This window comes from Labeo rohita, chromosome 5, assembly GCF_022985175.1.
Source record: "Labeo rohita strain BAU-BD-2019 chromosome 5, IGBB_LRoh.1.0, whole genome shotgun sequence".
Lineage (NCBI taxonomy): Eukaryota > Metazoa > Chordata > Actinopteri > Cypriniformes > Cyprinidae > Labeo > Labeo rohita.
Window position 1 is genome coordinate 12,768,403 of NC_066873.1, and position 27,793 is coordinate 12,796,195.

General features: G+C 35.5%; 1 protein-coding gene across 1 annotated transcript; it reads right to left on the reverse strand.

Annotated features, from left to right (window-relative positions):
• On the reverse strand, positions 1–26,113 carry tlcd3a (TLC domain containing 3A). The gene is made up of 5 exons (XM_051110109.1): positions 25,596–26,113; positions 15,135–15,221; positions 10,167–10,386; positions 7,844–7,939; positions 1–4,924 (listed from the first exon to the last, which is right to left on the reverse strand). Exons 1-5 carry the CDS (start codon positions 25,715–25,717, stop codon positions 4,604–4,606), a joined length of 846 nt encoding a protein of 281 aa, XP_050966066.1. The 5' UTR covers positions 25,718–26,113; the 3' UTR covers positions 1–4,603.
• Between the last annotated feature and the right edge of the window lie 1,680 nt (positions 26,114–27,793).

A 27,793-nucleotide genomic window follows, 5' to 3' on the forward strand; every position in this document is an offset into this window, starting at 1 on the left:
TAAACAAGAGTTGATAATGCTGAAATGCGTTTGGAGATGCAAAGGAATGTGTTGGAAGATAAAGTGAACATTTTATTACACCTTATGGACCACTGATATATATCTACACGTAGACAGTAGATTTGTAATCATGTCTGTTTTATGAGAAATGGATGCTGTTCAGAAAACTGGGTCACATTATAGACCTTCAGAGTTTTAGAGAAATTATATATAAGAATGCAAATATAAAGACAACACAGCAAGCATACAGAACTTCAATTAAAACAAGTTTAAGACTTAAACAGAAGCATGTTTAAAAGACAATGTTAGCTTTAACAATTTATTCAAATTATACATTGAAATCAAACCTACTAGCATAAAGAATTCACATGTACATTACACTGTGATACAGATGCTTTTCTTAATTTTGTGTAATGTACTTTAAACATAAAAAAAAAAAAAAAAAAGTAAGCAGAGATGGTCACAACCTAAAACACAGCCTGCCCAGGTCTCCTGTGCACCGAGCTTGTATTAATATCACACACAACTTTAATACAAGGCACTGTATTTACGATATTCCAGACAACACATCATTTGGGGGTAAAACAAAACTTTTATAGATTTAATAGTAATATGTATTATAGCTTTTTCTACCCTTAGACTTTTAAAGATTTATCTGCATATATCTGCCTTCGTGCATTTCTGTCCAAACTAAAGCTCCAAACAAAGCACCCATCAAACAAGCCTAGTCTAGTTTTGATATGTTTTAAAATCAGAGCAGCTGATAACAATTCTAAACATCTACACCTCTTATTCCTCCACCTATATCCTTCTCACAAAATCTGTTAAAAACATGTCAGTCGTATATTTAATATTCAAGAAACTTAACTCCATTTCATGGCCTTTTTTAGTTTGTGGGACTATTTTTTATGACAATTAGTCATTAATTTCTCATTACCACTGTAATTTGTTACTGACTTGGGGTGAAATATGATCCAGACATGTTTTCATCAGATTCACCCTGCTTGTTATTTTCAGTAAAATAGCTAAACATTCCAGTGAAAAAAAATTCCAGTCTTTTTGCTGCCCGAGACTGACTAACAAGCCATTCCTGTCGAGATCTGAGTCTCTTTGGATGGCAAGCGAGGAAAAGGCAATGACAGTTTCACTACATGTTACTCGTCTTTAAAAAGTGCCTAAGAATCTTTGGTCTACTGAACCCAAAAAACAAGTATTTTCAATTAGAAATGTCATGTGTCTTTTTGTAAATCACAGTCTCATCTTTCATCTCCAAATAATAATTGATAAATGATAACATCTTTATCAAACCCTGAGCTGAGAGAGGAGGCCTTGAAGACACAATTATTTTTTTTCCAAAACATATGATTATCAGCATCATACACTGCACTGCAAGTTCAAGCATGGCATAAATAAGCCTAAATTGAATGATTAATGGTAATGTTAAATGGTTTTGAAACTTCTGGATAACATGGATTTACACTTTAGGCCAAAAGTTTGTGAACATCCTTTTATAATATTAATTCTAGGCCCCTTAATTTAACATAATTGTGTGCTTACAACTTGTGCGACAGTCTGGGGAAAATGTAAGATGTTATAGCAGCAAAGGATTGACAAACCCCTTATTAATGCCCATATATAATATATTTTAAATGCTTTTTGGGTGTCTACATGCTTTCGGCCATATAGTGTATTTATTACACTCTTAAAAAATGCACCCAGCGCTGGGTGAAATATAGAGAAACCCAGCAACTTTGTTGTTTTGGGTTAAATGCTTAACCCAGCCTTCTTGGTAGAGATATTTAACACAACTATTGCTTAAAAATGACTATTTCTTGTTTAAAATGAACCCAAAATAGGTTGGAAATGAACATTTATTAATATATTCAATAAATAAACATTTGTTTGAATAAATGAAGTTGAATAAATAATAATTAAATAATAAACCTTTTTAATTGCTTATTAATAAATGTTAACCGTTTGACGCCTCTAGTAATTATGCGTCTGATTCTTAATTTTCAACCTATTTTGGGTTCATTTTAAGACAACTATATACACTACCAGTCAAAAGTTTTTGAACAGTAAGATTTTTAAAGTTTTTTAAGTCTCTTCTGCTCACCAAGCCTGCATTTATTTAATCCAAAGTACAGCAGAAACCGTAAAACTATGAAATATTTTTACTATTTAAAATATAACTTTTCTATTTAATTTTTTTTTTTTTTAAAGATTTATTTTTTTTTTGACATTTTTGCCTTTATTGTGATAGGACAGATCAGACAGGACAGGAAACGGAGTGGGAGTGAGAATGAGGGGGGCAGGATCAGGAAAGGTCCTCGAGTCGGGATTCGAACATGAGACACCCAAAGTGCAAAGGCGCTGTATGTCAGCATTAGAAATCTAACTGTTCAAAAACTTTTGACTGGTAATGTAGCAATTTTTAAACAACAAAACTTCCCAGAAGGCTGGGTTAAACATTTGGTCAGAACAACCCAGTTGCTGAAGTCTGTCCATTGGGTTGTATTTAACAGCATTTTTTAGACAATGGATATGAAAAGCAGCCTAACCTACAAATGAAAAATCAGAGAAAACAATGTTGGTTATAGAAGAAAAATACTGTAACAGACATCAGTAAACAATGGAGAAAAGCAACATAACAGACTACTAAATTATAAAACATGCATTATGATTAATACGGCCAACTCATCTGCCAAATGCATCCCACCTCAACAAAACTATGGAAAGCATAGTGTTGCCATAGACAAAAATCATCAGCTTTCAAGACTGCATAGTTAGTTTTGAAAAGTACTAAAGCTTTAGAAAGGGAGAGCAAAACACACATTCTCTCTCTTTAGTCCAGCAAAGACCCTGTTCAACCCTCTAGAGAGTGAGCTGGGAGCTTATACACACTCTTATATAAGCCTTCTCTCTGTCTCTCTCTCACACACACACACACTTGCTAAAGGCAACCTTTAGGTCCAGTTTGTCTTGGAAACACTAAATAAGAGTGCATGGGTACGTACTGAGCAACATTTTAATCTGACAGTTCTGCACTTCTGAAAGTGCTTAATGGAATCTGCAAGTCACTGTTAAAAAAAAACTCCTAAGATGCATTCATACGGCATCCAGCATTCACTAAATGTATTATGAAAGATGCTGCAGGTTGTGTTAAAAGCCCTGAAACAAAGGCTTCTGAGTTCCTTGCAAAGCCTACACTTACACAAGCTTCTATAAGCCACAGATTATTTCTAAAATGACCCTAGGCGACAGCAAATCACCCTTTGTACTGCAATATTCATTGATGTAGAATTAAATATAATTATTTACAACTCAAACTGTAGGCTCAGTTAATAGAAAGATAAAAATTCATGCCCCATATCGAGAGCATTTCACACTTCACACTTCTTTTGACCAGTGACTTTCCCAAATAAAATTTTCTAATCATTTAGTAGACAGCAATCATAAAAAGTGACATCTAGCCAAAAAAATGTTCAGCTGGAGAGCTACAGAAATGATACTGACTACGCAAGATAAGACTTCTGATGACTGTTCCACACACACAAAAATCTTAAATGTAAAACTCCCTGATTTTTTTCCTTCTCGAAACTGTACGAACCCAGTTTTACGCCTTTTAGATATACAAAGTTCAGTTTTCGGAGTAGGCTGTCGTGCAACTTTTCTATCCTTGCCCGTGTGTTCACATGGGCTATCTGTCTACCCATAAACCCTTGCTTTGAAACCCCTTGTTATTGCTTTGACTACTGCTTGGAGATGCCCTCGGGCATCGTGTGGCCTAAAAGATATGCCAAGCGTTATGTGATCGCTCTTTGTGCCCTGCAAAGACCTCATCCCCCTATAGACTCAATTCTTGTCTATACCATGTAAACGTAAGGAGCGACTTTCTACTGCCCCCATGTGGACGGGAGGACTTGGGATGCTCAAAGGGCCCACCGAAGCGAAGCAGAATTCATTAGCATTAGCAGCCTCCAGAGCGTAAAGGGCGGTGTGTGGTAGAGAAGTGTAAACAGTCACAGCAGGGCAGTGTGTGTGCAAACACATTCACAGAACTCTAATGAGCTGTAAACAAGAACAGCAGCACTGCAGCCATGGAAATGCTTACCATGTGATCGGAGCTTTGCGCTTTGAGTGGGAAGTGATCTGAAATGTTGCTCGGATGTGATCTGAAACACTGCGGGTTTAATCCAATGAATTTATCATGATCGCATAATAAATTCCCTGGTTTAAACCAGTGTATTTTTGTACTTCAAGCACACGCGGCAGCATTTCATACGGGACGAAACCGAAAATACGAAAAAGTAACAGATAATTCCTATGACATTCAAAGACACCAGTCCAACCTGTAACAGATACTCCAATCAGAGAAGGAAAAGAGGGTTATAACCCTCAATAACTGACCTAAAAGATGCTCACTGTCAAAGTCACTGTAGTAAATCCAGTAAATGTGAGTGTGCGTGTGGAATGGAGTAAAGTGAAAAGGATATTTCTAACATGAAGTCTTGGTTGTCCTGTAACAGTAGTAGATGCAGTGCCGTAGCCTTCAGCTGTGATGTCGGTTAATTGTTTTGTTCTAGATAAAGTAGGACCTTCACTAATCGGCCTTGGAGCTATCTGAGACCGGCTCGGGCGAGGACAGCGGAGAAGCCTGGTTTTGCGAATCCCGCTGCCGCTTGTAGAGTCGGTAGCCTTTACGGCAGAGGAGGACGAACCAGTAGACCTGCGGTGACAGGATGCAGAGGTTGCCCAGGTTGGTGGAGAGCGGCAGATGGAAGGGAACGCTGTACAGCGGGATGCCGTAGTGCGAGCCGTAGGCCCAGTACATGTAGGGGAAGAGTGCGATGCGGCAAATGAAGAAACTCAGCAGCACCATGCCGCCATTGACCTTGTGCAGCCAGCAGTCCTGCATCCCCAGCTACAGGACGAGACAGGAAGTCAACACAGAAGAATGAGAGGAAGAGAAAAGGAAGATTAGAAGATGGGGGCAAAACAGAGTCATACATGTTTGGAACAACAAAGGGTGAGTAAACAATGAGAGAAGCCTACAAAGCCTACAAAGCATTTACTCAACATAAAATTGTCATTGATCCCGTCATGTTAGTTTTACCCTTCTTAGCAGTTTTTTTTTGTCAGAAAGAACTGCAAAGTAAACCAGACTTCATGCTGACACATTATGTCACTACAACTAAATATGCTGCAACTGCAATACCCCTGACTGCCAAAAGGGGGCATGTGAAAGCATATAAAAGATACATGTCTGAAAGCAATTTCACTTAATCACTCTAAATAAGCAGTAACCAAGAATCAGCACAAAAGAAGTTATTTGGAAAAGTGCAGAGAATGGAAAATTGTGAGCACAGAGAATATTACATTTATTGGGAACATCTGTATGTGCCTGTCATACACTGCAATTCAGAAGATTGGAGTCGGTAAGATTTTTTTCAGCCGGTGACCGTAAATAATTTTTAATGTTTCAAAGGATTTGTGACCAAAAATGCTGTTCACTGAAGAATCCTGGAGAAAAAAAAATGTATCACAGTTTCCACAAAATTACTAAAGGAGAACTCCACTACCAGAACAACAATTTACAAATAATTTATTCACCCCCTTGTCATCCAAGATGTTCATGTCTTCAATCGTAAAGAAATTATGGTTTTTAAGAAAAAAATTTGAACTTCCAAAATGCAGTTTAAATGCAGCTTCAAAGGACTCTAAATGATCCCAGCAGAGAAAGAAGGGTCTTATCTAGCGAAACGATTGTCTTTTTTTTTTTTTTTAATAAACAGTTGTATACTTTTTAAGCACAAAAGCTTCATCGTCTGTGTACTCCGGGTCAAAAAGGTAGAGTATGGCAGAAAACTCCATCTTATTTTCTCCTAAAGCTTCAGAATTGTCCGACATCATTGTGCCTTTTTGTTTGTAAACAGTGTTTGACTTACTTGCACTTCCTTAGTCTTTGCGTGTTCTCTTTGTAAACACTGGGTCTGTAGTTCCGCCTACATTCCGCGTGACGTTTCAACATGATTCAAAAGTACACAGCGTCGTGGACACACATGCCAGAGGTAGCGCTACACAAGCTTTTGTGCTTAAAAGGTACACTTATTTTCCAAAAAAAATGACTGTACGTTTCGCTAGATAAGACCCTTCTTCCTCGGCTGGGATCATTTAGAGGCCTTTGAAGCTGCATTAAAACTACATTTTGGAAGTTCAAAATTGGGGCACCAACGAAGTCCATTATATGAAGAAAAATCTTGAAACGCGTTCCTTAAAAACCATAATCTCTTCACGACTGAAGACAGAAAGACATGAACATCTTGGATGACAAGGGGGTGAGTAAATTATTTGTAAATAGTTGTTCTGGAAGTGGACTTCTCCTTTAATATTTTGAGAGTATTGGCAATTTGCAGTGTGCCAGGGTGCTATACAGTGCCCTCCAATAATATTGGCACCCTTTGTAAATATGAGTTATGTGAAAATAAAATTGCTTAACTTTTAACTTTCATTCAAAAAAATTCACAAAATTCTAACCTGTCACTGAAGTAAAAAAAAAAAAATTGAAAGTGGGGAGGGGGGAACTTTGTAGCAATTGCCAAAAATACATTGTATGGGTCAAAATTATTGATTTTTGTTTTATGCAAAAACTCATTCTTAAGATCATGTTCCAAAAAGACATTTTGTAAATTTCCTACTGTAAATATATCAAAACTTAATTTTTGATTAGTAATATGCATTGCAAAGAACTTCATTTGGACAACTTTCTCAATATTTTGTTTTTTTTGCACCCTCAGATTCCAAATTCTCAAATAGTTGCATCTCAGCCAAATATTGTCCTATCCTAACAAACCATCCATCAATGGAAATTTCACAAAATTGACCCTTATGACTAGTTTTGTGGTCCATGGTCAAAATCGAAAGTGACTGTAATAAAATAGCTAATGCATTGAAAATCCCCATTTCCACCATCAGGCCAATAATTAAGAAGTTCCAATCAAATAAAGATGTCCTAATGCACAGTCAGGAGGAGAGTTTGAGTGGCCAAAGAAAGACTCTCCAAGGATCACATCAGGACAGTGATCCAAAACAAACATCAAATTCAACACACAAATGTGTCTCTGAGAACAAAATGAAGCTTCTGCCATAGCCATCCCAGCTCCCTGACCTGAAGTAAATGAGTGGGGGTGAACTGAAGAAGAAGCACGAATATGGAGCTGGGAATCTGAAGGATCTGGAGAGATTCTGTTTGAAGGAATAGTCTCTGATCTCTTGTCAGGTGTTCTCCAAACTCATCGGGCATTATAGGAGAAACTCAGAGCTGTTATCTTGGCAAAAAGATGCTGCAATTATTGGGTGCCAATAATTGTGGCCAATGTAAATTAGAGAAAAACATTTATTGTTTCGCCCCACTTTTTTTATTGTTTTACTTTAATGATAGATTAAAGATAAACCATGCAGATTTATTTTCACATCCACCGTTGCTCATGTAAAATGGATTTACCAAGGGTGCCAATATTAGTGGAGGGCACTATGCATTAAAAAAATGTCTAATGATTTGTCATTATTATCACTTTTTCCAATCAAAATTTGCCAGATTCCAAGATGTGACCATTTACTAAAGAAGTATTACCAACAGATTCGCTGGATTTTCACTTTAAAGCAGGAACACTTGTAAATGCTTGGATTATTTGGTATTCTGACAGACCTCCATTTCTGTATTTAACACACTTTTGTATTGACTAAAGGAAATTAGAAAAGTGTTGACTGGCAGCTTCTCCATCAAGCTGGCAGGAACAGCACTATGAAGGACTGCTGAGTAAAATACACAATCATGTGTTACCTGAATGAGGATTTTGCCCAGTGAAACAAAAGGAGTGCTGAGCTCTGTGAGAAATAGACAGCCAATGAAGTAATCACCCTGGTCCTTCCTGAAGAACTGATGTACACAGAAAGAGCAAATAAAACAGAGTCAGCACAAACACGCACACACATTCTACCAATGTGAACAATAAGAGTGTGAATATGCAATCCATCACCAGTCTATGGAATGAATAGATTATGGAATTTTAAGTAAACACTTTACATTAAGTTTCATTAGTTAACATTAGTTAACTACGGTACTTTAGTTAACATGAACTAAGAATGAACAATACTTCTACAGTATTTAATAATCTTAGTCCATGTTCATTTCAACATTTACTAATGCATTATTAAAATTAAAAGTTGGGTTTGTTAACATTAGTTAATGCACTGTGAACTAGCATGAACAAACAATGAACAACTGTATTTTTATTAACTAACATTAACAAAGATTAATAAATAGTTGAATAAATGTATTGCTTGTTGTTCATTCATGTTAGTTAATACATTAACTAACATTAACCAATAGAACCTTATTGTAAAGTGTTAACAATTTAATGATTGATTTGATAATTACTACAATAAAACCCAATGTACACTACCGTTCAATTTGGGGTGGGTGAGACGTTTTTAATGTTTTTGAAAAAAGTCTCTAACAGGCAACAAAGCGGCATTTATTTGATTCGAAATACAGGACAAATTGTCATTTCATAAAATATATTGTTACAATTCAAAATAACTGTTTTCGAATTTAATATATATTAAAATGTAATTTATTTCTGTGACGCAAAACTGAATTTTCAGCATCATTACTCCAGTCTTCAGTGTCACATAATCCTTTAGAAATCATTTTAATATGCTGATGTGGTGCTCAAGAAATGCTTTATTATTATTATTATTATTATTATTATTATTATAAATAGCTTATTATCATACATTTTGAAAACTGTGTATGCTTAGTATTATATGGACTATTTTTTGAGAATTAATAATTTAAAAAAATTACTGACCCCAAACTTTTGAACGGTAGTATACTGCCCTTTTTTTTTCTTTTTTTTTTACTTAAAAAATAAAAATAAATAAATAAACAAACAATACCAAAATAAGTCAATAAAAATATCTAAATTATTACTATAGTTCAGATTTCATCATAAATCATTATACTTAATAATAAAGAATGGTCATCTACATGAATCATTGTCAAAGAAAATATTTACAGCCCTAGTGACAAATCTGGCACTTTACATCACACCTCACACCTTCTTGTCTTAGGTTGAAGTCATTTAAACAGTAAAACAGTTCAAATCAAGCTACAGTAAATTCGTAAATTACAGGCAATGCTAAACTGAAAGACAAACAAGTGAAACAGACCCTCATGAGAAAACAAAAAATACACTAGACAAGATGTACAGAATGGTGTTTATACAGACCCAAATGATGTGTAGGAATTACTCTATGACTAGTTTTGTGAATGGTCCACATATATGTGTTATGATACACAGCGGTGGATATGGTGGATCAAAGGTGTGTATAAATGTAACCCTAGATAAGAATGACCAGTCAGAAGAGCCATCTGAACCCTTGCAGCTAACCTGCAGTGTAATCTAAACCACACTGTTCGGAGGGATTCGCAAACTGAGTCTATGGTTTCTACAATATTTATTTGTCTTTATTTATCTATATATCCTCTTTTCCCATGAAAACACCCTACTAACGCCCATAGGGTAATGTAATAAATAACATACATTTTATAAATGTGTGAAATGTTATACATCTTGTATAACACACTGGACAGCCAGATGTTTTGTTGTGGTGATCTGGGGCTTCGTCTTTCTTAGTGTTATTACTATGCATGTCAAAATCTGTTTGTCTGTGTTTGTGACTTTACATTTTGTGGGTCATTTTGTGGAACAGGAGCACAAAGCAGCGTGTGTGAGGTGGTATCCGAGTAGCAGCTGTGTGTGAATAATGGAAGCGTGGGTAAAGTGATCTCATATCACCACTGACAGCCCAGAGACACCAAACAAAAGACCAGGTTTCCACCAGTGTGTGTGTGCGTCTGTCCCGCTGCATGTACTCTGGCAATGTAACAGCTGCTATTAAGGTAATTGTTTCTCACGGATCAGGTACTTAACGGACACAAAAGCATTGCATCCCCCTTTTTACATTCCCTCCCATTTGGTCCTGGCTATAGGTGGAGGTGGTTATTTGAGAAGGCACATTACTCTCTCCCATCATATTATTGGCTGTCATATCACTCATTCTATATATCTGTCCTCTCTCTCTTTCTTTCTCTCTCTCACCAGAGTCACAGGTAGTAGGATGGTGAGTAGTGCAATGTGATGGAGGACCAGCAGGAACTCTTTCCTCACAAATGAGTTGACGGTTCGTAGAGAGTGGCTTTTATAGTCCTTGTGACCTTTGACCCGGAAGCGATAGTAATGGCTGAGGTACATGGCGAAGATGTCGTATGACATGTAGGGAACGCCATACCAAATGACAAAATAGGTGGCCAGCCAGTGTCTGGAACAGAAGACGGACAGAACAGGTGAACAAATCGTGTGGAGTGATTTCAGACAGTTTACAAATATCCTCATTCTCACCTTGTAAAAAAAAAAAAAAAAAAAACAACTTTCTAATTTAAAAAATATATATTTAATAAAAGTCTGTAGTTTATTATTAGTTTTTAATTTCAATTGTATTTATTTTTTGAAAGAAAATAAGAATAATACATTTTCCAGAGCATCAAATTAGAATGATTTCTGAAGGATCATGTGACATTGAAGACTGGAGTAATGATGCTAAAATTCAGCTTTGAAATCACAGGAATAAATTGCATTTTAAAATATCTTCAAATAGCAAACAGTTATTTTAAACACTGAAAATATTTCAAAATGTTATTGTTTTTGCTGTACTTTGGATCAAATTATGTTTTCAAATTATGTTTTGGATCATTATTATGTTTTCACTGTAATTCGAATAAATGCTTTGGTGAGCATAAGAAACTTTTTTCCAAAGTTGCATTATACTTACATTAAAATGAACTGCAAAATACTTCTAATAGATTGTACAGCTAGAGGAGTCTTTATCCGGGTGTGGATTGCGTTAGACAAACAAACAATTTTAACAGGCATGTATTTTATAGGGTGTAGCTAAAATGTGTCATGTTTATTTATCATGTCATTATGTCATGCGCTAGTAGCAATTTGAAATGTCTAAGCTACATAAGTAGTCCAAAATAAATTTTATATCATACATTTACTATGTGGCATGATGTATTATTTAAAAATATTTGAAAATCTAAGAATAAATGGATAAAATATTAAAATAATACTTTGTGCATTAGGAAATAGAAGATAAGAGACAGAAACAGCATATTTGTCCCTAGAAAATGTCTCTGCGAGGACATCCTCGGTTGTAAAAGTTTAGACATTATTTATGGATTTTTTTTTTTTGGGGGAGGTAAGTTTGTCATTATTTGTTATTAACTTTACATAAGAACAATAGATAACCCTGGACCACAAAACCTTAGTCTTAAGTAGTACGGGTATATTTATAGCAGTAGCCAACAATACATTGTATGGGTCAAAATGATCCATTTTTCTTTTATGCCAAAAATCTTTGGGATATTAAATAAAGATCATGTTCCATGAAGATATTTTGTGAATTTATTACCATAAATATATCAAAACTTAATTTTTGATTAGTAATATACATTGCTGAAAACTTAATTTGGACAATTTTAAAGGCGATTTTCTTAATATTTAGATTTTTTTTTGCACCCTCAGATTCCAGATTTTCAAATAGTTGTCTATTTTATTTTTGATGCAATCGATCCAATTTCAAATCCGCCTTTTGCCGAACTCAAGGGCATTTATTTTCAATAAAAATGAACGAAATAATAGAAAAACTTAAAATAAAGTATTGGGTAGGGTTAGGGGTAGGTATAGGGATGGCTTTATTGTCCCAATAGAGTGGCATCCATTTAATAATTAGAAAAAAATTATAAGTTACATTCAATGCATTGTTACTGCATACTGTTTTATAATGTACTACAATACTGAGGTGCAGATATTTGCCACTATTTGCACTAAGCAGTATAAATAACAGAAAATAGTGATATTTTTACATAAACTAAATAGCATCTATCACTATTTACATTTAGTGTATTAGTCGCTGCTGAAATTAATACTTTCATTCAGCATGAATGCAATAAATTTATCAAAAATTAAGAAATAAAACATTAAAGGAGAAGTCCACTTCCAAAACAAAGATTTACATATAATGTACTCACCCCCTTGTCATTCAAGATGTTCATGTCTTTCTTTCTTCAGTCATAAAGAAATTAGGTTTTTTTGAGGAAAACATTTCTGCATTTTTCCCCATATAATGGACTGATATGGTGCCCCGATTTTGAACATCCAAAATGCAGTTTAAATGCAGCTTCAAAGGACTCTAAACGATCCCAGTCGAGGAAGAAGGGTCTTATCTAGCAAAACGATCAGTCATTTTTTTCGGAAAATAAGTATTTGTACTTTTAAGCACAAAAGCTTGTGTAGCACTACCTCTGGCATGTGTCCCAAATCCCAAATCCAAAATGCGGTTGTAAACGATCCCAGCCGAAGAAGGATCTTATCTAGCGAAATGATCAGTTATTTTCATAAAAAAAATAATACAATTTATATACTTTGTAATATCAAACGCTCGTCTTGTCTTACTCTGCCTGGACTGTTTCTTTCGGTTCATGACAGTTAGGGTATGTCGGAAAACTCCCATCTCATCGCCGTTTTACCTTTTTTGTTAAGGGTGTTTGATCTTCTTTGCAAAATGTTTTCCTCAAAAAAACATTTCTTTATGACTGAAGAAAGACATGAACATCTTGGATGACAAGGGGGTGAATACATTATATGTGAATCTTTGTTTTGGAAGTGGACTTCTCCTTTAAGAAAGATTTCTGTTTTAGCAATAAAATCAATAAATCAAAAAATCCTGAAAAACCGTTCTCTGATCCCCATCCACTTCCACTGTGCGGAAAACAACAGCTAGGACATGCTGTGAAATATCTGCTGAGTAAATGATGACAGAATTGTACATTTTGGGTGAACTATGCCTTTAACTCTCACAGTGTCATTGGATGCTCCTTGTCACTCAGGATCATGGCTGTGCATGTACTCAAGCCAAGTATTAAGCCTTTGGGGGATTAGCAGGGAGGCTGGGAGTTTTCTCTAGGCCTGCCTGGCAAGTGCCTCCTGTGGATTACCCTGTTACACCACAAACACACGCACACATTGCCCCCGCCCCATATGAACAGGTGGCAGAGGCTGAATTGCAGGTGTCAATCTAGTACCAGGGAAGGGCAGAGGGAGGAAGGGTACAGAGAAAAGTAACAGCTGTTGCCCTGGGACTCTGTGTACCTAATCTCCTCCTCCCTGTGTCCTTGGGGTGAGGGCGGAGCCAAAGGGTTCAGCAGATGTGGCGTAGGAACAGAGGTAAGCACTGTTGCCCTGAGGCTGTTGCGATTGGCCACTGAGAGGAAGAAAGGCATGGGCAGGTAGGGTCTACTGGACCTCCTTCTTAAAGTGGCATTGCAGCAGTTTTAAAGATCAAACTGTTGTACTGTGGTGATGCTTAAGAGCAAGAGGGTTTCAGCAGATTTCCTATTTTGTAATTTAATACTTTATTTTACTCTTAAGGTTGAAACATTTATTTGATCAAAAATGTGAATATTATTATTATTCTATTTGAATACATTTTTAAATTTTATTTATTCCTGTGATGAGTTTTCAGCATCATTTCTCCTAGTCTGTGTTACATCTTTCAGAAATCATTCTAATATGCTGATTTAATGCTCGAGAAACAATTACCATTATTATCAGTGTTGAAAACACTTGTGCTGCAAGATTTTTGTGGAAACCATGACACATTTTTTCAGGATAGAATGTTCAAAGGAACAGCATTTATTTGCATTTTAAATGTGTTCCATTTAATGTGACTTTTACTGTCCTTTACTGTCATTAATTTAATTCCTCTTTGTTGAATAAAACTATTAATTTAGTTAAAAAAAAAAACATAATAAGCCTAAACTTTTGAACATTAGTGTAGAATTCAATTGTAATTAGTTGCTGAAATAAATCATCTTTGACAGGTACCTTTTTCTATTATAGGCACAATCATATAGGGCGCTATGAAATTTTATTTTATTTTATTTTATTTTTCCCAAATTCTTTTTTTTTTTTTTTTTTTTTTTTTTTTTTCAGTTTAATTTTTCTGGATTCCATTTTTTTCCATTTAAATTTTTTTGTTTTAATTTAATTTAAATTTTAATTTAATAGTTTTAATGGTTAAATAAAAAAAATATAAATCAAAAAGCATGTCTAATTAATTTAAATCATCAAACTTACACAATTAAACAGCAATTTACTAAAAGTTTAAAAAAGGTCTTAACAAAAAGACTTTATGAAATGTTTTTTTATATAGTTTTATTTCTCTCAAATTTAGTTTTCTATAAATTTTCTGGATTAATTTTAATGGTTTCATTAAGTAATCAAAAGCAATGGTTTTAGTAATAAAAAGCATCTCTAATCAACTGATATTATTATTATTTTTATTTTATTTTTTTCCCCCAGAAATACTGTTTTGTGTATTTACATTTATCTCTGGTAGATATTTCTTAAAAAAATAATGTTTAATAATAATTTTATTATTAATAGTAGTATTACCATTACATTAAGTAATATATTTCTGTCACCGTTTCTTCAAGTTAAACCAAACTTTTATTTTGATGGGTTGCTGTGAAAACCATTATGGCGAGTTTTTCTCAAAAGAATCCAAGTACTTCACACTTACATGTGTGTACAGGATTCATATTTAAAAAGTATTTGTGCAGCTTAATATTCTCAAATTTTGATTTAAGTGTTCTGAGCTACTTTTGATTTACTGATCCCAAATTAGGCATATTTCTTGACATTGTTATAAAGTAAATTCCATTTTTATGACTGGATTCCGTGATTCCGTCTCCGTTTTCCACATCGCGAAAATCATATGGGCCTATGTAGGTGTATGGGTGTTTTCAAGTCATTATACAGTGCTTTTTAGCATGTCTTGAGCTATCTTGACCATTCAGTATCAAGGCCTAAATGGATCTGGATCTGTTTTATCATTACTGTTATATCAACGCTACTTGCAAAGACGCAAGACAATATGATCCTTTGCTGCGGAAAAGCTTCTCATCTGTGCACAGTGAAAGGTGTGACAAGGGCTGGTCAACTTACCTGTCCATTATCACATTGCCTTTGCATGAGGACACTATGATGATGCCAGCTGTGGTGGCCATAATAGCATGAATAGATGACACCAGCCTTCAAGAGAAAGAGAAGACAAATTCATGCAGGTTACCACAAAGTTTATTATTTCAGATATTTTCACATCATTTAAATTTCAGTCTGTTCTTCACTCAAGCCTATTATATGACTCTCTTACACAAATCATAGGGACCACTTTTTATAATTTTGAAGCTTGACAGCCCCGGTACTTTTAAATATATCGATGTGTGGACAGACTTAAGTCAACATGGATTTCCGCTGATCTGAGCTTCTCTATTTATCAGAGGAAGGGTTGCAATCATGACCTGATGTTCGCGCCTGAACAACTGTTGCAACTGTGTTAAGGCTACATGTTAGAGTCACCCAGGCCTGAAAGACATCCACCACAATCAAACCTTGAGATAACTGATAAAATGTCTGTTTGTGTGTGGGAAAGATAAAGTGTTTCTGCTGTACCGCAACACATTTTTTTCCACACACTGTTGCACAACAGATGACAAAAAACAAAAATGACCCAGGGTTACACTGCAGGACACTGTCACTACAGGACACTCATTTACCAAATGGTCACTATTCATTAATGTGATGACAGTGTATGCGAGCAGATAAAACACAGTTGGACAGACAGTAACCCAAGCAAATATTTGAGCTTGATTCACTAATAACAGAGGTCATTATCTCTTTCCATGCTGACTGACGATGTGTTAGTATTTTTTGAGTCTATACTCTGAAGATGCTCATACAGTATACTCATGAACAGGAATGAATAAACTGGTTAAATATAAGTGAATAGATACTAGAGTCCTATACAGCATTATTTTCTTCACCAGTACTGTTTTTGTATCTGTCCTGCTTGAATTAAGAAAAAAAAAAAAAAAAAAAAAAAAGTACCTGAGAAGAAAAATTTAGATTTGCAGTCTCATTTTGAATTTTGTTTTAAATACATACTGTTTGCAGATTACACATGGAAATTAAATAAATGACACATAATATTCCAAATGATATTGTCTTATTGTCACAATATTTTGATTTTGTTTGCACCCTCAGATTCCAGATTTTTAAATAGTTGTGTCTCAGCCATATTGGCCCTATCCTAACAAACTATACATAAACGGAAAGCTTATTTATTAAGCTTTCAATTTAAAAAAAATGGACCCTTATGGGTTTTGTGGCCCAGGGTCACATATGCTTCTGAGGTACTGTAAATGGTACATTTACATAATTTACTTTAAAAAAAGATTTTTTATGATTATGATTAATCATAATATGATTAATCTGATTATGATTAAATTGATTTATTATTTGTCATATAATTTGAATGAAGGTTTTATTTTATAGACATTCTTTCAATATAATATAATATAATTAGAGATCGACTGATATATCGATTTACCGATATTTTTCCCGATATTTAAGCATTTTACCATAATCGGTTATCGGTTTTGTAATATCGGGTTCACCGATAAACGCCGCCATCTTGTGGGTGTTTTGAGAATTGCGCGCATGTAGTGCGCCTGAGGGCAGACCAGACAACAATGGCGTGCAAAGGTAAAGCATAGCCTACTTTCTTGCTTTGCTGTACTTAGTAACTTTATTTAATATAACAGCCATTAAAGCTCATATTAGATGTGATACATAAATGCCTGATATGTAACTAGTTTATGCACTTTGTCTCTAAGAAATAGAGACGAACTCAATAAACATAACTTTGCCTGAATTAAATAATATACAGCCATGAATGAGCACATGTTGGAAAAGAAAGCGCTGAATTTAACTCTCTCTCTTTTACCGCTTAAACCGTCATAAGAAATAGCTCAAACTCACAGTCACCTAAGATAATTCGTCAAGCCTTGTCCCAATAAACGCAATATTGCATGAATTAAATAATACAGCCATAAATGAGCGCATATTGAAAATAAAAGCACTGAATTTAATTCTCCCTTGTTGTCTATGCTCATCATTTGTCTCCTGAAGTCGCTTTCCTTTTGCCGTTCACTTAGAGCCCAGGCCTCAAATATAGGCCCTAAGTTAATTTAGAAAAACCAATAGATATAGGCCTAAAAGAGTTAAAGTATAAAGCAATGTTAGTTTCAATGTTAAACTTGGATAAATGTGCACTATCAGGCACATACCCAATGGTGTGTGCAGAGAAGAAGCTAAAGCTGCTTAGAGGACACGGGGGCGCCAGCGCGATCCCTAATCACATATTTTTCAGTGTAAACAATTTAATTATTCCGTCATTTTTGCTCATAATACATCATGAGCAATACATCATTCCAAACTGTAAAGGGTCTTCTTTTATTTGTGTGCACTCACAATATCAACAAAACGTTGCAAACTGTGCTTTTATAAAACAATCATTATGCGCTTTCTGTTGACTCAACAGGAGCGCTTCACAAAAATAAACCAAAACTCAGCGAATACAAACCTCACAGACGTGATCAATAAAGAAAGCTCAAAATTATTACTTAACGAAATAAATCAAATCGAAAACAAAAACTCTTTCATTATGTAATCTGTAATGATGCTTTTCTATCTAAAGGCGCGTCCAAAGAGAAGATGGCGAGTCCGGATCGGCAAATTCACCCTGAAATTACTGATTCAGAAAACACTAGTTTATTAATAAATAAATCAATCAAAAATCTCCCTACTATTTTCCCCTCGACATTTTCATGGTAATTATAGCAAGCTTTAGCCTATTGCGTGCACTTGAATGCGGATCTCTTCACGCTGCGCTGAAGGCGCGCTCGCTGCTGTTGATGGAGACACTAAACACCTTCCGAGCCGGTCTCACAAGTGAAAGCGAAAGTGAAGTCTTGTGTTGTTTCCACCAGCGCGGAATTTTTTCATCACCATAAATGGTGGATGTCAAAAATATAAAAATAAGGAAAAGCCTTAAAACAGAGCCGAAGCCCGGCCCGGGTCTGAGCTATGATGTGAAAATTGGCCCGAAGTCCGGCCCTAGAGACGTAAAAAAGTCGGGGCCCGTCGGGCTAGGGCTGAAATGCAGGGCTCTACGTTCACTCACCGGGTTGATGCTCTGATGGGCACCGCATGTAACTTTTAACAAGATTCACTTGTTTAAAACACCAAAGTGACAACAAAGTGACTTCTGTCCTTTATTTATTTTCTCTATTTGAAAACATTCTACATTCTACATTTATTTTGTAACTCATTAGTGTTGCAGCTGATGTGTTTTATAAATAAAATGTTTTTATTGTTGTAGTATGAAGATTAAATTTAACTTGAAAGACTGCTAATTTTCAACACTTTTTAAGATGACTGAAAGGAGGAAAAACCAAATTGAAGTATGGACTTACTTCACTCAGTCACTGATTTACTTTATAACAGTAAATAAATATCGGGTCTGCATATCAGTTATCGGGCACATAATTATGCAAATAATCGGTATCGGTAATAAAAAAAAAATCAATATCGGTCGATCACTAAATATAATATAATAATTTATACTGTATATGAGCTACTTTGAAAACTATTTGGTGGTAAAACAATTTTTACTCATAGATTGCTAGCAAATTTCACAAATAATTACAAGTAATACATTATTAAATATAAAATTTGGAAAATGGAAGTACTAAAACCTTTGTTTTATTTACAACTTCAAAAATATATGGAAATTATAGATTTTAACAATGTAATTTTGATTTAGTTGGTTTATTAATCATGATATCATGTATTTGATTTATTAAAAGCTGTTAATATACCTTGATGTTGGGAAAAATATAATATTTTTTATATATATTTAATTATTTATTATATTATATATAAGAGTCACACTCGGGCTGTGGAAGCAGAATGAAATGAAGTGTAAGTTTAGTGTAGAGCTCAGTCTAAGCCTCTGACTGTCTGGTGAACTGCACGGCTGAGCATTGTACATGGGATGACGCTTGCTCGTCATGACAACGGCGGTCACGTGACCTGGGCCTGACAGCTTACGCCTGAGTTGGCCACTAGATAAGCGTTCCCCTCCACAAACACACACGCACAGCGCTCTGCTCCCCACATCCCTCCATCCTTGGAGCCTTGCTGCCTGAATACTGTCACAAGACCCATTTCACACAATCCACTCTTTGTATCCCCCTCTCTCTCTCCATTTTTCTCTTACAAGAGCTCAGAAAGCAAGCAAAAAAGGAGGAGAGGAAAATGCTTCATTTGTGTAACTCTGGGGGTGGCTGGGATGACATACTTTTTTATTCATCCAAATATCATACATCAATAAAAAATCCTACTCCTTGCAATCTAGGTCTAACTTAGCACTTAGTTACAACACAAGTACTTCTTGAAATGTTAGTTGTGTTGTTGTCAGAAAGCTTTCAGAGTTCATCAGAAATATCTTAATTTGTGTTCTGAAGATGAACAAAGGTATGGGTTTGGAATGACATGAGGGTGCATAATTAATGACAGAATTCGAATTTTTGGGTGAACTATCCCTTTAAGGGCAAAAAGGTCAGGCAATGGCTTTCACAATGAATGAATGCAGGACTTCCATTCATATAGCCACCATATAAGCTGTGTGTGAAACAATAAAAATGCTGCCTTATCAGTCAGTATCCAGAGGTAGGAAGAAAGAAATCTATCATACCTAAATAGATCTCCTATATATAGCCATCCATTAGCATTACCATTCATTTCAAAAGGCACTTGTTTCACTACAGGATGCCAAGTTATATGCAATTTGAATTCTGCTACATTTGTTCGCTGACAGCCAGTTCAGAGTTGTTGTTGTTTTTCTTTTATCAAATTACCTGTCATGTAGCTAATGACAGTACGATCACAAATTAGCTTGTGGCATCACAAAAATCCTACCTATTGGTGACTAACAGGAAAAAATATTCACCCCCTTCTGTTATGCATATGTGTGACCCTGTACCACAAAACCAGTCATAAGGGTCAATTTTTTGGAAATTGAGATTTATACATCATTTGAATAATCTGAAATAAATAAGCTCTCCATTGATGTGTGGTTTGTTGGGATAGGACGATATTTGGCCGAGATACAACTATTTGAAAATCTGGAATGTGAGGGTGCAAAAAAATCTAAATCTTGAGAAAATCACCTTTAAAGTTGTCCAAATTAAGTTCTTAGCAATGCATATTACTAATCAAAATTAAGGTATATTTACGGTAGGAAATTTACTAAATATCTTCATGGAACATGATATTTACTTAATACCCTAATGATTTTTGGCATAAAAGAAAAATCGATCGTTTTGACCCATACAGTGTATTGCTGGCTATTGCTACAAATTTACCCGTGCTACTTACGACTGGTTTTGTGGTCCAGGGTCAAATATATGGAATATAAAGGCCATGCCAACCAGTCAAACCTGGTTTACCTTAAGCTAAATCACTGTCTGTTAAAGGAACACTCCACTTTTTTTGAAAATAGGCTCACTGTCCAACTCCCCTAGAGTTAAATAGTTGAGTTTTACCGTTTTTTTAATCCATTCAGCTGATCTCTGGGTCTGGCGGTAACACTTTTAGCATAGTTTAGCATAGATCATTGAATCTGATTAGACCGATAGCATCTCACTCAAAAATTACCATATATAATGACAATATTTTTCCTATTTAAAACTCTTCTGTAGTTACACTGTGTACTAAAACTGATGGATAATGAAAAGTTGTGATTTTCTAGGCTGATATGGCTAGGAACTATACTCTCATTCCGGCATAATAATCAAGGAACTTTACTGCCGTACCATAGATGGAGCAGGTGCAACAATATTACGCAGCACCTGAAAGTGACTGGCACTAAGTTTGTGTAGATGCAGAGTTGCAGCTGGCAGAGTTGATGACTGCATAATATCATTGCGCCCCCTGCACCCATGGTCCGGCAGCAAGTTCCTTGATTATTACGCCAAAATGAGAGTATAGTTACTGGCCATATCGACCTAGAAAATCACAACTTCTCATTTTTCGCCCGTCTTTGTACACAATGTAACTACAGAAGAGTCAAGTTTTAAATAGGAAAATATTGAAACGCTTTGGTCATTTTTGAGCAAGATGCTAACGGTCTAATCAGATTCAATGATCTATGCTAAGCTATGCTAAAAGTGCTACTGCTAGACCTGACGATTGGCTGAATGGATTCGAAAATGGTAAAACTCAACTGTTTAACTCTAGGGGTTTAACTCTATTTTCAAAAAAAGTGGAGTGTTGCCTCTGAGCATTGTAATTCCTTTTATTTCTTTTTCTATTTGTCTTTCACCTACTCTTTATACAGTCTTCGATTTCAAGCCTGCTGCAACAACATGTCTGTCTGTCATTTTAAAGTGAACCCCAAAACCAGCTGTGGTTCAGCTGTGTTTGATTAGAGTTGGACAAAAATCTCCAAACGCAGGGGTTGCCTCCTTCCAGATGCAGGGCACCCCTGCTGTTAAATGTCTAAAAATCATGTTTGCCATTGTTAATCCAATCAAGTCTTGCTAGAGTTTCAGACAGCACACATTATCAGAACTGAACACCCTTCAATATGTCCTGTCTAGACATACAGTTTTTAATTGAAAATTGAACAGAAAAATGTTCTATATACCACCATTCAAACATTTTAGTTTTTTTTTAAAAAGTGTCTTATGTTCACCTACATGGTTGTATTTATTTGTTTAAAAATGCAATAAAACTGTCATATTGTGAAATATTATTACAATTTAAAAAAAAATGTTCAATGTTAATATATTTTAAAATGTAATTTAATCCTGTGATGCAAAGCTGAATTTTCAGCATCATTACTCCAGTCTTCAGTATCACACGATCCTTCACAAATCATTTTAATATGCTAATTTGCTGCCTATTTCTTAGGCCGTTTAATATTTTTGTGGAAACAGTAATATATTTTTTCCAGAATTCTTTGATGAATAGATGTATAAAATAGTCATTTAATGCAACCTTGATGAATGAAATTATTATATTACTAAAAAATAAAAATTCTGAGCCCAAACATTTGAATTCCATGTATCACAAAATTGCACTCATCAAACAAATTCAGTGCCTTTCTTATTTGTTTTTAAAGGTACATTAAATGTTCTCATGTGGTAGCATTGTAATTGTGTATAATAAAAGCTACCATCAAGATATTGGTTACATAATGAGATAATGGACATTTTATGTCTGCTTTTACAAAGTTTGTGCTTTTAAAACATTCTATTAAAAGTTACATGCTCATACATTTGTGCTTACTTCTTATTCTTACTCAATGATGCTGTGACAAAAAATCTGTTCATGTTACATTATGTTTCTGACATGATGAAAATGTAAACCAACAAGCTGGCTTCATTACAGTCTGGATTGCCAGAGAGAGTGATAAACAGCCATTAGTGATTCAGTGATTCAGACTGGTTGCCTCATTCACAGAATACTGATTGAATCAACACTTCAATGTAAAAGTCCAGAGTCTGCGTCACTTCATTATCACTCCTCTAACAGCCTTCATCCTCTTCACTTAGTCCAGAGGCCTTCAGCAGCACATCCTCTAACTACCATCAACATCAAAGATCCATCAATCCACATGTCCATGTATCTGTCTTGTGGTAACGACAAAGTACACCTAGTTACTGAACACTATCCCTCACAAACTATTCAGCATCCACTGGATCATGTTGGTCAATCAATAACTCTTATTAAGAGAACAACATCTCAAGAAACATGACACTCCAGGCTAGAGTTTGGGCCAACACTCAGTTTTATGTAATCTATTATCTTTTCTGATACACAAGGGCAGAGAACAAACTCCCTTCGGTGATGCAGCTGTTGTTTTCTGTCATGCATTGGGTATTGATTTTCCTAGCTTTTTCATCTTAGCTTCCTCAAAAATATATCGATTCTAAAAATAGGCTCTTTCTGTAACCTTTGTGCTGAGTCCATATGATGGTTTTCTTGGAAGGGAAAGAACGTGAAGAACCAAATTTGAATTAAGAGGACAGGACTCTAAACAGCTGATACTAAACATACTCCTATGCAGACAGAGCATCTTTTTTAGTGTTTGACTTTCAATGATTGACACAGTTGCATTGGTTGGGGAGAATCTAACACAACAGGAACTCAATGGAAAGACAAAATATACAAAAGAGCACACAGTTTAGTCATAATATCAACTGACCTCCATAGAAACACCAGTTTGAAAACACAAACACTGATAGAACTTTATCTCTTAAAACCCAAAACGCTGCAAAATGAAAGGTGGCACATAAAAAGCAAAGAGATGGGAAGCAAATCAAAGGCATTAGCTAGGATTATGGCCATTGCTAAATAAAATTGCAAACAACTGCCCTTGGCAAAGCAGAAACATACTGAGAACTGAGGGATTAGCTTCAACCACATTTTCCAGTGGCAACAATAATTCAGACAAAAAAAAACTGAACAAAAAGTGATACATTAAATGTGACCCTGGACCACAAAACCAGTCATAAAGACACAATATGTAAGATTTTTTGATTAAAATATCCAAAAACCACTAGAACAGTGTTATATATTTTGCTGATTTGTGTACTTACATTATCCCAAATGTCTCGAAGAATGTCTCAAGGACGTTTTAATATGCTATGCATTTTATTAGACAAGTGACGAAGGCACCGCAGCATTATAAAAAAAAAAAAACTTCTAACACACGCAAACGTATCTAATATGATAAAACAGCTCTGCTTTTTCCTACATACACATGACTGGAAGAAGAGGAAGCAGTCGACTGTGGCAAAATAAAAGCTCCACTGCTTTCAAGCCGTGTATCACACTCGTCCTTCATTAGCAATCGCTCCAGCGGTCTCGTTTCGCTTCCACGACTTTCAGTCCCACCCTGCTTCATACTACAGTGACCTTAAGTTATTAATACATTAGCTCATCAGTGAACATGATTTCTGCCCAAGTATTGTTGGATTGCATCAGCTGTAAAAATGTAAACAACAACTCCCGTGATTCCACACTCAAACAAGGTGTCATCAAACTACGCCTTTGTTTCTTGTTTGTTTTGAATATGCACCCTCTAATGGCGAAAACGTACATATTGTGCCTTTAAATAGCATGAGTATATTTGGAGCAATAGCCAAAAATACACTGCATGGGTCAAAATTATGCCAAAAATCATCAGGATATTAAGTAAAGATCATGTTTCATGAACATATTTTGTAAATTTCCTACCATAAATATATCAAAACTTAATTGTTGATTAGAAATATGCATTCCTAAGAACTTCATTTATAACTTTAAAGGCCATTTTCTCAATATTTAGATTTTTTTGCACCCTCAGATTCCAGATTTTCAAATAGTTGTCTCTTGACCAAATACTGTCATAGCCTAACAAACCATACATCAATGGAAAGCATATTTATTCAGCTTTTAGATGTTGTATAAATCACAATTTCAACAATATTGGCCCTTATCACTGGTTTTGTTGTCCAGGGGCCACATATTATCCTATACCATGGATTTAACTAGGGCTGTGAAATTTGCTCCATACAGGTTACAAATCACACCAATAATGTCTTACATGCAACAAGCTAGTAAGTAAGCGAATAAGTGTGCAAAACTACTGTCAATGATAAATGATGCTGAACTCACCAACAACTGCTTATCTGCAAAAAGTGCATGTATGGATGACCACAGATAAAGGTTCCCTTCAAGGTTCTTTACAAATTTAAATAATGGTTAGCGGTTTCAAAAATGCAGATAATGCTCCCACCAATGGTTAACGGTTTGTCAACCCTTAACTGTTAACCAGTGTGTACTGGGTTTGTTACCCAGACTTGTTTGGATTTCTAAGATTTCAGGCTCAATTCAGATCATTATACATCTATTTATTTATAAAGTTGGTCTACTCACGCTCATTCTGCATCAGCTGCCCAAGGCTGAATTGATGAGGGAGTGATTAAGGTCATCAGATCAGCTTAATATATCATAGGATAACATTACAGGACCGATTATAAACATAACTGAGTCCCTAAACACACGCCACAACATTTTACTATATAAGTCTGCCTACAAAGTTTTACAAGGCCAAGGTTTTGCAACTGCCTGGGGGCCCAAAATTGTACAAGGAAATAATCTTAATGTTTGTAAATATTGTTTCAAAGGTTACTGTACTGTGAAAATATAGCTGATTTCTATATTGGGCCCTTGGGTTAACTGACAGTCTGTTTGGGGGTCCCTGGGACAGTGATGCCCCAAGATGCTAACACTGCAGTGGGAATTTAAAACCTGGTGTAAGTGTTTCTACCAAGCTGTAGTACAAATGCAAATGAGTTTATTTTATGTGAATAATATTTAATGTGTACACTATATTCTAATCTTTCAAACGGGCAGAATGAAACTCGTTTTACTACTAAACAGCAGCAAACTAGCAAACGAGCAAAAGAGCTGTCTGGCCTTCCAGAACTGCTGAACTGTCACCAAACTCACCTCTCGCTGACCAGCACGACGTCGGCATCTGTCCACTGCTTGAAAATGGACGGGAGCACTTTTCTAAAAGTGAAGAAGAGACCGGGAAAGACCACAACGCCGCACACCAACACTGGCAACATCTTGTCCCGCTATAAAACCCGATCTGACGCTTGGTCGAAAACAAGATACCGCGTTAAAATAGCAGCGCTGAGTCGGTGTGGTCAGGGAAGCATTAGAGCAGCGGTTCTCCTGCCTCAGCAGCGCTCACTGTACTGTACGCACACCGAATAACGGTGGAGGTGTCCGGTGATTGATTGCTCTTCACTCTTGCCTCACAAGCCGGGACCAGCGAGTATTCTATTACATGTTACGGTTCGTGAACTGAGGAGCCGCTTCAGTATGCGTTATCAACTCGTCAGTAATGTGAAGTTGCATACATAGTGTCCTGAGGAACGATTAAAATAGTTGTCGAGACTAGGCGCGTATCCGCTACTCGGCGAGCGTTGCTCATTCCTGAGCGGTTTATAGTTGGAGAACAGTAATGTCCGAATCGCGTGCGAATCGTTCTATTGAGTCGAATCTTTTTGATGAGTCGTTTGAACCGGTTTGCAAAAATGATTCGTTCACGAACTAGAGTGAGCGGATTTCATTTTATTGAACACGGAATTTATATATACAAATGAATAGATTCACCATGTGACTCACCATGTTCTTTCATATTTCAATAATTTTAAGTTATCTTCAGCCCTGTTTACGTTTCAAAAGCTTTGTTACAAACAAAAACTTTTAAAACAGAGAAATAAGATTTGCCTTACATTTATAGAAATTATCAAGAATCAACATAGGCTACATCAATAAAAAAACTTGCTTTATCTGAGTGGTTCAACATTTAATTCTGTATTATAAATGCTACTAATTAAAAGACTGAGACAGACCTGGTTTATTGAATAGCTTTTTAATAAGTTCAATTCAAACTGTGCTTAAATGTGGCCTTACTGAAACGTTTTAGAGCATTTAATATCTCATGCTTAGATGTTTAGAACCACGTGATGACGTAAAGACCGAATCTTTTTTTAAACGAACCGTTCGAAAACACCAGTTCGCGGAAACGAGTCAAGTTTCGCAAATGGAGAGCACGCAGCTGAGAAACAACACCTCTAGCAGACACTCTAGCCGCACAACAGCGCCACCTAGGCGCTTTACCATTAACAACCCCAAGTTGATTCTGTTTCTAAATAATTCACGCTTAAATGTCAGTGAGAGTTTGCTCATGAGTCTTTCAGGTTGTTTTTTTATATAATGTCTTGAATATAAAATGTCTTGTCGATTAATGAGCTTTTTAAAACTTGTGGATATGTTTATGTTGACTATATCTTCGTGTGCACAGGAAATAGACAAAAAAAGGCAAGCATGAGGGCTTTGGGATCACTAACTTTATGAATTGTGGTAGCTACAAGTGATCACACCGTGCTGAGTACACATACAGGAGAGCCTTTGTTCCCAAACAGCCTATACACAATCCTAATCCATCTGTCCCACCAACCCCCACTCCTTAGCTGCCCATTCATGCTGATCTAGGAAAGACGAGAGTGTGACTTCAACCCTTTAGTCCCCAGGACATAGTTTCCTCTCACAGGGACTAATTACAAATGCTCCTTGTTGTACCTTTCCACGCCACTGCTCCACAATTTTCCCAATCCAGTAACTACGATCCAGTAACTAAGATAAACTAGTCCACAACGTCAATAATGTGAACGCAACAAAATATCTGCAGGCTTCAAGTCGCTTTAAGTGAATTATAAACCATAACAGAACGTTTACTCCTGAAATCCACTGGAACATCACCGGAGCAGAAGTTGCGTCTCCTTTAATGATTTTTGTTTTAATGTTTAACATTAACATGTTGAATATTCATAAATCTTGTGTAAATCCCTGACATTGGATTATGTGATACAATTTCACATAATATTTATATAATATAATATAATATAATATAATATAATATAATATAATATAATAATATAATATACAATATTTTTAAATGCATTTATTTAGTTAGTTATTAGTGCTGTCAAACGAATAATCACGATTAATCATATCCAAAATAAAAACATTTGTTTACATATAGGCCTGTACTGTGAATATTTATTATGTGTATATAAATACACACACATGCATGTATATACTTAATAAAATATGCTGTTTATATATAAAAA